Below are 14067 nucleotides of genomic sequence, written 5' to 3'. Positions count from 1 at the left end.
CATTATAAACTGCTGGGATCAGAAATATGACCAGATGACATCAACAATCACACTTATCTTGTAGTTCTATACCCCAAACACTACAAACAAAAACATACAAATGAAATGCAAAATGCAGCACACATTTCTCCAGTCTGCATTATTTATAATAACTACATGACTCTATTTTTTTTCCTTTTGACCTTTCTCTGTGCCTTGACCCCACTGTCTCTTCTCCAATCTAAAAGTCAGTCCTCACTGTCTTGTATTGAACTCTCACACTGAACTTTAGAAGACCTTCAGTCTTGCCAGGCAGGATCCAGAGGTGGTCTTTACTGTTGGTCCACCCCAGGCCTAGCATCACCAATCTGCAGGGGAGACTCTCCTCTCAGCCTCCTGTTGTGGCCCCCCTTCGTCTTCTCTCTCTCGATCATGTGTTTCACCCTTTCTGGATTTTTCCCTTTTTTCATCCATCACACTCTCTCTCTGTTTGAGTGTCTGGGTCCCAGGCCCCAGAAACAGCAGGTGGCCTTCTGCTATCGACCAGCTCAGGCTGCTTTAATAGCATTTGCCACCCCTGGGAATTGGGAATGTGTGTGTGTGTATATGTGTATGTTATTCTAAACCACTGCACTGATCCACAAAGCAGTACTCCACTTTGTTTCAAAACTCTTGCAAGAGTAACTACAGGATGACCTTTGATGTTAGTACCTATCTTTCTTTGCATTTCTGAAACATTTAGTGACCCTCTATGACATTTAATAAAATTTGTTTTGACTAATGTAAATTAGTAAACAGATTATAGTATTATACAGTACAGTATTATAAAACAGTGTTTTTCAGGTGTCTGAATCTGCAGATTATGGTGATGAAGACAAACAATGGTATCACAGTTAAATAAGAAAAATATCAACATCTGGAAAATTAATTATGGAAATAATCAGTTCTCCGTCTTTCAATACCTCGCAGAAATGTTTTGATTAGTAAATAAATATCAAAATTATAGAGGGTTTTAATGGATTGGTGTTTTATTCATTCACTACATTCATGTCGTTCTGTAAACCACTTAGCACTAAATGAATGTGTTTGTGTGTGTGAGCGTGCACTGGAATTTACAAGCTACTTCTGTGTGTTCCATGTGTATGTGTATTGTGTTCATTAAATGCTTTCTATATTTGTGTGAATGATAATTCCCAGATGTTCCTCCTAAACAGTTAGTGGAGGTCAGCTCTCTAACTAGGCTAATAGACTAATTACTACAAATGCAACACACACACACACAAAACCACTGTTGGACAGAAAAACTCATGTTTCAATGTAAGTTAATTGGCATGCAGATTAAAAAATGCTAAATTTGTAACACAATGTTGGGCGATAATAGCAAGACATAAAAGAATGGAAATGGAAATTAAGAGTTCCTAATAATTCATTTGTTATTCTGTAATATCTTTTGTAAGCCCAATTACACGCACTGCAATACAAAAGAGAAAAACACAAAATTCTCACATTGCTGGTTAACAGATTTGCATAAAAGAGTGGTAACTGGATGCCATGACAAAACAGCATCCTAAACATCCTTATTCTGCTCACTTGTGTCTTTCCTTCTCTCTCTCTCTCTGATGGACTGACTGAGACCTCAGGAGAGACAATGAGAGCTGCGTTTCAAAGGGCACCTTCAACTCTCTGTCTGATATTTAAAGAGTTATCAGGATAATCTGGGCACTTAAATTGTGAATGCATTTGCACACACAAACAAACTGCACTACACAATCAGTAAATACTGACACTTTCATGGTGCCAGAAAGGTCTATAATCCTCTGGAAGCTGCAGACAATATACAGGGGTAACTAGGCTATCACTGCCAACAAAACAGCAGTGGCCTTCTGTGATTACGGGTGGCAGGAGATAAAGAGGAGGGAGAGAGGGGATGATATGCATATTATCTGTTCTTCAGAGCTTTTGCAATATTATTTCAAACACTCACATTAATAATGGACAATGAACAGAGCTAAACTAATCTGAAAAGAGAGAGAGATGCACCATGGGTTCTGATTTGGCCTCAATGACTTGATTAACGGTGCCTTGTAGGAAAGAGAATGTTTGTGTTTAAAGGCAAAAATTTGTGTGCTTAAAGTTTCTGTGCTGAAGAACTAACATTCACGATCAGGACTCCTGAAAGGACAATGAACAAGTAAGGACTGTTTGGATTTTTCTAGAATGATGAACTAGACTTCCGTGACTTTCATATTGTACATGTTTAAAATATAATGTAAATACAAGCTTGTGGCTGTGTGTCTTCTTGTGTGTAGTATATAGAGGAAGTGAATACCTAACACAGTGAGTCATAGGAGTGTGTGTGCATTTATGTGAGCGCAGCATGTGTGCTATGGACTTTCCATGGTGCTATTTTAGCAAGGCTTTGCCTCTGATAGAGGTGTTCACAGTCCCTCTGTGTCTGTGTCCATTACACAGAGTGCTGCTATTTCGCGCCACATTCCATGTCATCAAAGGTACCAAGAGAGATAGTGTGTATGGGGCGAATCTGTCTGTGCGCAGAGACACACACACACACACACACACACACACACACACACACACACACACACACACACACACAGTTGACTAAAACCACTTTCCTCTGTCCCTATAATTCAACACATTTATTCACTCCAGCTACCCTCACAGTCTGTTTCCATAAAAAGACATGGCCATTGCATCCAACAGTCCATCTAATCCTTTTCTCTCTTCCAGCCAAGCTGTAATGAAATCCCCTATGCTACACCAAAGGTTATTGTACCCTCTGACATAAGAAAATGATAAATGCCAGTGGTAATGATACTGAGTCAGCTCGCGGTACCTCTGATGATTATGTGTGTCTGTGTGTGAGTGTCTGACCTGGGTCTCAGACATGACATAGAGGTAGTGGTGGTCAGAAGAGAAGGCCATGTCTCTGAGGATGGGTCCATTGTCCACTGCCTGCACCGTCTCATACTGCAGAGCACGAGAGGAACCGTCTACCCGAATCTGGAAAAAACACAGAAGCATGTTAAGAATCAATTTTATACATTCAATACCAAAGTTACAGTTTTAACTTTACTGATTTAGCAAAAAAATTAACAGAAAACGCAAAACACACGTGACATTTTTGTATTTGGTTTGTCTTTTTGAAGTCAACCATCATCGAGCAGACTATGAGCAGTGCTATCCCATTCATTTCATTCACTATCCGTGTAAAGGACAAAGCTGAAAATATAACACCTTAATAAAGAATAGCTGAGATAAAAAAAAACCAACAACAAAAAAAAAAACGAAGATTAATATTGCCTTTCACAAGGAAGGGCTTGGCAATGGAACAAAGGCGGTGTCTATAACAACAAAGTGTGCAATTAGGAACCAGGGTATCATTAAAAAGGTCCTTTTGAATATTATTATCAGCAAAATTGCCCATCTACCGCATACTGCCTTAGGTTTTTCCCATACGTCATGACTTTCAGTGCTGTATGTGAGAAGCTCATCTTTCTCTATCACAGTTTCAGCCATTGAAAAGTGATTATGGTAATTAGGCATCTGGGCAAGAGGTGTGGTCTGCGGGCCCCTAGGTGTGTTTACTCAGCAGAAAGTGCATGGAATTGGCCCCACACACACTTGGTGGTGTGATAGAAATGTTCTGGGTTGTGCCCGAACATCTGCTAACATCGTCACTCACACACACACACTCATGCACACATATATACAGAGTGTGTTCCAAATGATCCTTTCTAAATCTGGTCCTCTGGCTGTAATTTCCCAGTAACACACAGCTCTGACACATACCTACCCAAGCAACTTTTGTGCACCCAGTACAATACACACACTCACATTCACATACACATGCAGGCCTGTGTGGGCTTGCGGACAGGTGTGAAGCAAGTCTTGTTAAAGTTGTGATGACTCTTGGTGGTTCTTTGTGCTCTTCAGCACTTAAGGGTTCACAAGTAACAGACACAAACGGGAGATAATTGGACAGGAAGCAGATGGTCGAGCAGACAGGTGAGTCACTTCATGATTAATTATAATACGCTGATGACAACATACTCTCTTTGTATTCCCTCTGTCAGCATATCATTAAAAATACTTTTCTGCTGGCCCGCCTAAAGCTAAAGTCTCTTTAAGGTCAAGAAGCCTTAACTGTTCTAAGTAGGTAAAGTGAACCCTTTGGTAAAACAGTGCTGCCCCCACTAAAAACAGAACTTGTCATCTTTGATAGGGACTGGGTGAAAATTACTGGAGGGAGTTTAGACGTTATTTCAGTATTACCTTTTATGCTTTATTGTAAAGAACAGACTATAAATAGTCAAATCAATGATAATCAACTGATAATAGAAAAGACAGCTTTTGTATGTGTCATGAAGTTACACTGTGTATCTGTCAAAGCACTTTCTTTTTTCCATCATAATTAAACTAGTAGGGTGGAAGTCAGTTTTAAGAAAGACAGGATGTTCTTTATCCACCACTCGATACTTCATCATAACAGACACCAAAGAATCAACTTCTCTACTTTAACTTTACTTTGTGTTTGCTTAGACAATCAACCATTGTATATAAGTACATGGACCACGGCTGAAGTCCCGCCCTACTCCTGCTGTTTCTACAGATATCCAGTTTCACAACATGACATTTATTTAAGAAGGCACCATCTTTCACCCAGATTTCACCCTACTCTCCCTTTCTCTTTGTTTCTCAGTCATTCTTCCTCTCTCCCTCTGCCTCCTGCTTGGCTTGTGTGGTGATCTTGATCTCAAAGGACCTTGAGTTCTCTGTATCAAAGCCTCACACACTTTCACTGAGAACTATTGTATGCACTAGGGTCAACTGCAAAGAAAAGAACAGAAGGCAAATAGGAGATAGAGTAAGAGGAGAGGGAGATAGGAAGAAAGAAACCTCCACGCGAGCGGGGGCCAGATTCAGCAGGTGGGGTTATCTAATCTGCCCAATCGGGTGAGTTAATTTGAGGCTATGTGTGTATGCGCACATACTCTGTGTAAGTGCACGTATGTTAAGATGTGTGTGTATCAGCGTGCACCCACTGAATATGAGAGAAGTGTGGAGCCAGTTGCTGAGCAGAGTTAAAGGGCAGACGGTCTATGGCAGTGGCTGGATATAGAGTTTTATTGTGTTGGGACAGATCCACAGTCACCAGGGAGCAGAGGGGATTCAAGGGGAAGCTCCTGTATATTATCCCTCAATCTGACCACCAACAAAACAAATGAGCCACCAGGGAACGCACAGCATGTCCACAAGCATGCAGCGCTGGCTTGTTTTGTCACACTGGGACTGGAGGAAAACATGCAAAGGAGAAAGACTGATTTTATTCAGAGACCAGTGACTTATTTGTACAATAATTGGCACATATAAAGTGTTTAATAGTACTTTTACCCCATATTTCTTGTTTTATCAACACAGCAGGGTCACCTGAGGCTTACAGGTTTTAAAACAGTTCTAGCAGACTTCATTTCCCCTGATATCAAATCCCATTTTAAAGGAACGACACTCCAAAGCAGTGTGTAAAGTACTGTAACATCAAATGAAAGTAAATAGCTAGTGCATGATTTTTATTACAACAAAAACATACACCATCTACAAACAAAAAGCCTATTTAGCCTAGACTGAACACAAGCACTACCTTAATTCCCTTGATGAAAAGCCAAAGCTAATGATTCCGATTTGTTATGAAATGACTAATCCTAGTTTCATTGTCGGCAATAGTAATTATTAATATATCTTAAAGTAATTTTTTTCATCAGCTGAAAATCATTAAGGCAGCTACAGTGGTGCTAGCCAATTTTATCTGATTCCTTTTCAACAGTAATAAAGTGGATTAGCTGCTCTATGCTAAATGGATTACAATGCTAATCTCTGCTATCACATTAGCACTACACAATAGACATTCACTGCCAGACAGACTTCATTCTGCCTCCGAGTAGTGGGAAGGTGAGAGATGCATTGTGCCCACACATAAATGCACACATACAAATATGTGTGTTCACACAAGCACTTGCATGTATAGAAACATTGGCATTTCACCCTCTCTTTCTCTTTCACACGCACACACTCATGCACACACGCACACAGAGAGGCTGTCTGGCTGGAGTGACTCATATGGTAATGAGGGATACTCTGGGGAGAGTGGGGAGAGTTACTGGCACTTTTGACTCACAGAGCACACTTCCTCAGCCCTGCAAAATGTGTGTAGTAAATATTTCTCCGACAGCACTGTGTGTGTATCAGGATCCATAATGTGTGTGTGTGTGTGTAAGTGGAGGAGATCCATGCTATACTGCAAATTATTTAGTGAAACTCTTAGTCCTCCATAAAACGGTCATCCACTGTATCCCCCTAGTGGCTATGACAGATAACTACATTAGAACTACAACTGAACAGAGAGATAAAGACAGTGGCTTCTGCAGTCAAAACACAGTGCAGATGCACCTGAAGTGTCTTTTCTCTGTCCTTCTTTACTTTCACAACAAAAAACGCAAGCATTCAAAGCAATTAAAACATTCATGGAGTGTTTTAAACCCTTTCAGATGTTCCAGGATCAATGACTGGCTATCCTTTGTTTTCTTGAGATCTATCATTAAAGTGATACAGAATGTTAGGGCAGTGTTGATCTAACAGAAATAATGACAAGTGTAGATACATTTACATAACAGTTGCAGTGTTACAGTGAGGAGAAAAAGAAATGGCACCTCATGGGCAGATGGTATATTCTGCCTTGAATCTGTCAATGAAAAATAATGTGCCCAAAGTGACTATCTCCCTCTCTCCATGGGGCTAACAGCTAGCAGAAGGTGTGATACAGACAGGGAAACCATTCCGGTGTGAAAACCGCAGGAGTACCCTCTCTCAGTTTCCTCGTATTGGCACTATACACCACAAAAGCACACGGGAAGTACGGCATTTCCTCTGACTCTGCATGGAATCCAATTTGAGGCAGAAAAAAAAAAAAGTAATTTATCTTAACAAATATGATGTTTTCAGAAATCAAATAACTGTAAGACCTGTGCTTTTAATATTTGTGTTATGTTGTAGAATAAAATCAATAGCAATACCAACCAATCAATAACAATCCAGGAAAAATGTTTTAGTATCAAGTTGTTATAATGTTGGATTGCTTATTTTTTATTTTGCACTTGGTTAAGCCCAAAAACCACCTTACACATCCTAGGCCAATAATGTTGTTGCCCCTCTGGAACCTTCTGCCAGAGAAAATTGCCCTTTGAAATTCAGCACTTGTGATTACGTATATGAGCACGTCTATTGATTTTGGATAATCTCAGTGAACTGGTGTGCCATTATGCAGTAACTACTTTACATCAAGTGGCGAGATGGATTGTCCACAATCTAGGAGGAGTCTAGTCAGTCCTCAGGAGACAAAATACTGCTGTAGCAGTGTTAGTGCAGATGGCGGTTGTGGCTAAGTGCAGGACAGCCAGAACTGCTCCCTCTGGACAACCCCACACTGGGGAAACTACATATTGAATGTGTGCTTCCTAAAAATATATATATATATCTACCAGTGAAGCAAAAGAACTATGTATGTGGTTCTGAGTGAGGACTGTGAGAGTGACTGGAGAATTGTGTCCTTGCCTGCCATGGCATAGAATTTGGGGTGGCAAAACCAGGGCTCGTCACACAGAGTTGCAGTCTGTTAAGCATGGCACACACACTAACACACCATGGCTGGAAAACACACCATGACCAACATGCTGCTGGTGGAAGCCAGAATAAGCTGCTGACTAAAGTATCGCTATGCTCAGACATGGGCCATGCAACCACAGTGAGGTGAGTGGGCTGGAGCAGAATGTCATCCAAAGTCATACAGCATGCTGGGAAACTTAAATTACCACAATATTTGTGAGAGGAATTCCATCAATCCTCAGAAACCTGCAGTTGGGCAAACCCAAAGTCAGTGCCAACCTTTCTACAGCCAACAAGGGCCATGAACCCAGACATCCACGTGACCAAAAGGCTTGTGGAATCTTGCAGTATATTGGGAGAGCTGACTCTCATTTACGAACTTCCAAACAACAGTTTGATCTACCATGCTTAACTGCAGCAGTGCATAAACACAAGCACTATTTAAATTTTTAAAATCATCTGTAGATTTTTGGATTAAACTATTGTGAAGCTGCTGCTGTTGCTTTTCCCAGTTGGACAGTGGGGTCAGATTCCTTGGTCTCAGCAATGATATTGTTGATTAGCAAACCTGTAACATGTTTCAGTGATATTTTCAAAAGGATGAGAGCAGAAGCAAAATATGCACATGGGGGGTCTCCTGGGGTCTCCTCTTTAAGCCCTTGGGTCCTTACCCTGTTCAAGATATCAATCAGAAACATTTTAGAGCGGCACTGTGCCACTGTAACCCAACCTGCAACGCTTCGGTCAGGTTTCGACCCTCTTTGTCAAACCACAGCAGAGTGTTAGGTATTCAACGAGGCAAGACAGGACACGCAATAAGAGAGACAGCCAGACAGACAGACAGAGACAACTGAGAGAACACTAACTGTGAAAGAGAAACAAACGTATCGTCACCACATAATGGCAACGCGTCTCTCTAAGCATTCTATTCACACCGACAGCAATACAATGGTGGCTGTCTGATTGCCCAAATCTGTCCAGCTCACTGAAACATATGGCAGACAGAGAGAAAAGAGGGGGTGAGGGGGGTAGAAAGAATAGCAGAAGGAAAGGGGGCTTGGAGGCGGACTGGATCCATCTCTGAGTGTCAATCAGTGCCGGAACAAACCCTTCACTTCCTCATTCAGTGCCTCAATATATTGCTTAGGGCAAGATGGACTGGTGCGAGACTAGTGGGGGAGTGTGGATGATTTGACATTAATCTGAGGGTATTAACACGGATGTGGAATGCCAGGCTGGTTGTGTAGCATTACGGGAGCAAAGCATCACATATGATCCGCTATTCATCACCAACAGCAGTTATTATGTTTACATAGACATATTTACATTCTATCTCAGAGGAAAACTGGACAGAAGGGAAGGCACTACAGATGTAGTGTGCAGACAAGTACAGCAGGTGACACAACAGTGACTAATGCCATGGTAATTCTACACCCGCAGTGTCTTTTGGCATAGTGTTTTATGTTTTATGACAAGATATAATGGAGACATCTTGCAGTTATCCAGAAGGTACAACACAGACTCGGTGCTTTACTGCTTCGTTTATGGAAGTAAAATATTCATTCAGTTCATTAAAGACACTTTTAAAGTCCCCTTGTCTTTCCTTCTGTCTTTCCTTCCTTCCTTCCTTCCTGCTTGAGTCCTCTCTCTATAGGAGGATGAGTGGGCAAAAAAACCCCACAGAGTGGAACTGAACTCATTCTGTGCTTTAATTCACTATTCTCTGTTTTATGTTTGCGATTATGCATATCTGCTACACAGCAGGATTTTAATTAATGCCTTTCCCCCCGATGCCTGCACTGTGAAGAAAGGTGCTTTGTGGGTGCAAATCAGGGAAATGTCATTGTTAGCAGGGAAGTTACCGCAGAGGCTTGTGTTGGCAGAGTCAGAACTATGCAGAAATATGACCTCTACAATGGCTCACCTGTTGAGTTTGGTTTCATTGAGGTTAATCCTCTACAGATGTTTTATTTTGGACAGGTCGTTTAGGAACACAAGGCTAAAAGAAACTTCAGGAAAACCTCCACAACTTGGCGCTCTGAGATAAAAGTATAACTGCGTGTATTAGTGCGTGTATTAGTGGGTGGCACAGTAGCAGCCACACAAACTAAACTAAAAAGGAAGATGAAAGTTAAGGAAATACAGAGAATCACTGGGAAACAAACTTGAAATTTTGAGCAAACATCTCAGCACTTATTTTGGCTTCTCTTAATGCCACTCCAGTCTCCACCACCTCACATCTGGGATCTGACACTCTAGCAGACAGAGCCGCAGGGGGACCCCTGGCTCAGTGACTGACCGTTGTGGCATTAAAGGTGTGGTACCTGTTAGCCTGCAGGTCCATGCGGCCTACTAATCTAACCTTATCCCCCTGCTGAGAGATAGACAGAAAAAGCATGGAGAGAGGCAAAAAGAAGGACAAGAATGTTATTGTGAGGGATGATGGTGTTGGACGTGAAAGGGGACAAGTGTCTGGAGGCTTCCTAACTCATTTCTCCCCCTGCTCTCCTCTCCTCCCTCAATCTCCCCCATGGCTTCAAAGGGTGAGTGACAGGTCTCCCCTGCTATCATTGCTTTCACTGCTGAGCTGCCTTAGAGCACTGTGACCAGGCAGGGGGCTCACAGCTCAGCTTTTGTTACTCATTTCCCTCCTCTGCTATTGCTCTTGCTCTTATTTTCCTCTCTCTCACCCTCTATCTCCCTCTCTCTCTCGTCCTGTCTCAATCTGTAAGTCATGAGGTTTTCTAAAATACCTGCAGGCTTAGGGCCGCTCAATCTTGACAATATTTGTAACCTCTTGACTTCTCACAACTCAGTCAGTTTCTTTCATTTACTTTTTTCCTTCTGTTTTTTCTTCTTTTCAAAATTTCACTTGCTCTTTCTTGGTACATTTGCTGCAGACTCTGTTATTCTGCTGATGAAACAAAGTATTTTTTTTGTTGTCTCCCATTCGTCTGCCCTCACTTGGCTGTGCTTACATATACTGAGAAGGAGAATCCTTCATTCTCTCCACTTCGAGTGTGACCAGAAATAAGAAGCCTTCTGGTCTTAGTGGTGTTTTTCATTTCTTCCTGCAAAGCATGTTGATACATGGCTATTGATGGTACCCATCTTTTCCAGAAAATGCAGAAAAAAGCCTGGCAATTGATGCTGTAATCTATGTGAAAGTGGACAGGGAAAGGCTCTTCTATCAAGTCAGTAAGCCAAAACGCACACAAATATATTCCAAACCTTACTTAAAAAATACCTTACTTCTTTTAGGCAATCGTCCCTTTCCTATTCCGTGTTTATCAACTGGTCTATCTCTTACGCTTTTTCCTCTCAGTTGCCTCTTTCTGTTTTCATAGACTCACTTCATTTCTTTGTCCATTGATTTCTCAGTTTTGCCATTTTTTCCTTGCAATATGCATCATTCCGTCACTTTTACCACGCAGAGAAGATGTCTCTCTCTATACAACCCCTCTATTCTTTCCCTTTTCCCATCCAATTCCTCTTTCACTGTCTCATTAGAGCTGCAGAGAGGTGTTAGAGGCGACAGGTAGAGATCTCCTGACAGACCTCATCTAGAGCAGACAAATACCTGGCCTGGCTGAGAAAAAAACCTGTGCGCACATTTCTCTTTCAAACCAATTATTTCCTCTACTGTTTTTCCTTTCTTACCCCGTTATTCTGCAGTGATAAGAGCTGCTGTTCCCGCCACTATTGCTGCAGCTACTGGCTGGGCCTCAAGGACCCCACAGAGGCAACAGCATAATTTGAGCCACATCACCACCTGTGTCTCTATTAGTGGTGCAACCCGGTGGCAGTGCTACAGAGTGGTGTGCACCCCATTATATTTTGTGACCAGAGGCCACCGTGTAAGAGCTAAAAGGCTTTGGGAGCCATTAATGAAGTCAACATGCTCCCTGGAGTAGTGAGGGCACCAAATCAGCCTATTGTGTCGAATCAAGACTCTGCCTTTCAGGCGACACAGCAGTGCACAAACTCAGAGCTATGGATGCCATTCATTTGGAGGAGTAAGGCTGGCAAACTGTTTCAGCAGGTTGAATAGTATAAATACAGCCCACTGAGTATAATCACGTTGAGATTATACTCAGTGGGCTGCGCTGTTAGTGTGTGCGTGCGCATGTGTGTTTGTGTAGACGTGGAAAGGTTGTATGTGTGTATGTCCACACCTTTGAGCATTGCAACACTCAGGAAGCTGGACATATGGCAGAGCAAGAGGCAGCTAGCTTTGATGTTAGAGAAACAGAGGGAAGAAGAAAAAGAGGAAAGAGGAGAAGGCTGAGGAGGAAAAGATGGATTCTCTTCTTCCCAGTAAATTAAATACCTTCACTTAATGATTGATATATTGTGCTTGTTTACTGCAGCATATAAATAGTATGATTAGAGTCTTTCTAGTTTCTATCACTGTAAATATCAATGTATTTGTTTCCTTTCATTAGTGACCACCAATCTGAGTATGCTGTTTATCCACCTCTATATTTATCACAACACTGCTCCCTCATTTGCCTGCCTCCTTTCCTCCCACGACCAGCATGCAGCCTTCAGATAAAGGAATTTTCGAGCCAAAATCTCTGCCCAAAGCATAGAGAGCATATGTGCATGGACGCTTTGTTTGGGAAGCTTGTTTAGTTTAGACTGAAGACTGAAAAAGCAAAAGACCCAAAAGTCACACATGAATATATATATTATATATAGATATAGATATATAGATATAGATATATAACAATTGAAGGACAAGGTTGTCCTGTTTTTCCTATTGAGTCACATGAGTAAACTTGATTGCATTTCTTTCAGTTAACCATATCCCACTTCCTTAACTGTCAATCATCAATTTGCCCAACCTTTGAAGATAATGAGTAGAGGATCTGTTTGTCTTTTGAGCAAATGAGACTGAGAATCACTGACCTGTGATAACCCTATGCCATCATTAATAGGGCAAAAACAGCAATACTGGGGAAACCTTAGATCAACCTTACACAGAACAGGTATATCGTTCTCTACAGGAACCTCAAAGTAATATGAGCTCTTTAGATATTGGTCTGGTAACAGACTTTGATCAACATTCACAGGGTCATTTCACAAACACCCCCCTGTGACCTTTGTCCGTCTCTATGTAAGTCTGTATTTTACAACATAAGAACAGGGGTGCATTCTTTCATCTTAACGGCTTTTACTCAGCAGGCTTTTCTTGACTGGACCATACTCTGCTTCTATAAATGTCAATCAGCAGTCTATCCAACCAGGGTGGTGGAGAAGGGCCAGGTCCCAAAAGAGATGTCTAGGTCTGATAATGACCTACTGACAGGCTCAGATCAACTTTAGTCAAGGTGAAGGCATGACTTTGAGAACTCTTTAGTCCCTTTTTACCAGACTGTGCTTTGTTTCAATGGATATCTATCTCTTTCTTTTCCTGCTTATCAGTCTGCCTTCTTCTCAATGGTCAATACTAATTTTCAGCTTGTTTACCAGGGCAAACAGAGCAGTTCATTGACTTCAAGAGTGTGATTGGTTTCCTGGGAGATAAGTACAAATACATAAATACACAAACAAACACAAACTAACGCTCATACATGCACAAAGAAAATGCAAAGAAAATCTGAACTCTTAACGGTTTGGTCATAAATGTGGACAAGAAAGTGCAGTAAAGAGTAACGTGAGGGAAGAAGGCTGTGTGTGTGTGTGTGTGTGTGTGCGCGTGTCCAGGTGTGTGAATAATGGATGGGGAGCTGAGAGCCAGACGCTGTCTGAGAGCAGACATCACCCTGGATCCCGTTACCACACACTGCCATCAGGATAACTCTTGAGACACAAGCATTCTCTTGCACACACACACCTAGTGTTCAAGCATTAATGCACATGGCTATACGTGCACACTCCTGTGCACAAACAATCACATATACAGTGTGACCTTTCTGCACCCCCGCGCTCTGTTTCTTGACACAACACTATCACTGCCCTGGGTCTTTTCTCAAATGTAATCACAGCATTGAGCAATTTGATCTTGCGATAGGAACTTGAAATCTTCTTTAAGTTCTTAGTGAGTAAAGGAATGAAGTCTGATGTAAACAGCTGTTACTGCGAACACTGTCTGTGGAGCGATAGCAGAAATTTACACATGGCATCATTAAAATCTATGGATCTTTGACTGAAGATCACACATCCTCATGGAATCATTAGGAACCAATAGCCTTACCTTTTGGACTTGTGTGTATGTACAGCAGTGTGTGTACGGAAAGCCCTTCAGTTTTATGTTGTGGTGATTTATGAGGTTCCTACCAAAGTTTCTAATTAAATAGGGAAGAACCTCACAACCAATTCCTCAGAGATAAGCAGGTGTGAATTTCTGTGTTCCCTCCTTATTGTTTGTGCAAGTGTGTTTGTGTCTGTGTGTGGTTATTGTAT

General features: G+C 41.6%; 1 protein-coding gene across 1 annotated transcript in view; it reads right to left on the bottom strand.

Annotated features, from left to right (window-relative positions):
• The window catches only part of plxna4 (plexin A4), a 251605-nt gene that overhangs the window by 120265 nt on the left and 117273 nt on the right, over nucleotides 1-14067 (bottom strand). The window contains exon 4 of the mRNA XM_041030041.1: nucleotides 2875-3003. Within this exon, the coding sequence (XP_040885975.1) occupies nucleotides 2875-3003 (129 nt within the window). The remainder of the gene's footprint in view (nucleotides 1-2874; nucleotides 3004-14067) is intronic.

The sequence above is a fragment of the Toxotes jaculatrix genome, chromosome 22 (assembly GCF_017976425.1).
Source record: "Toxotes jaculatrix isolate fToxJac2 chromosome 22, fToxJac2.pri, whole genome shotgun sequence".
In the NCBI taxonomy this organism is placed as follows: domain Eukaryota; kingdom Metazoa; phylum Chordata; class Actinopteri; family Toxotidae; genus Toxotes; species Toxotes jaculatrix.
Note: the sequence above shows the minus strand (reverse complement) of the source record. Positions and strands in the feature narration are given on the sequence as shown.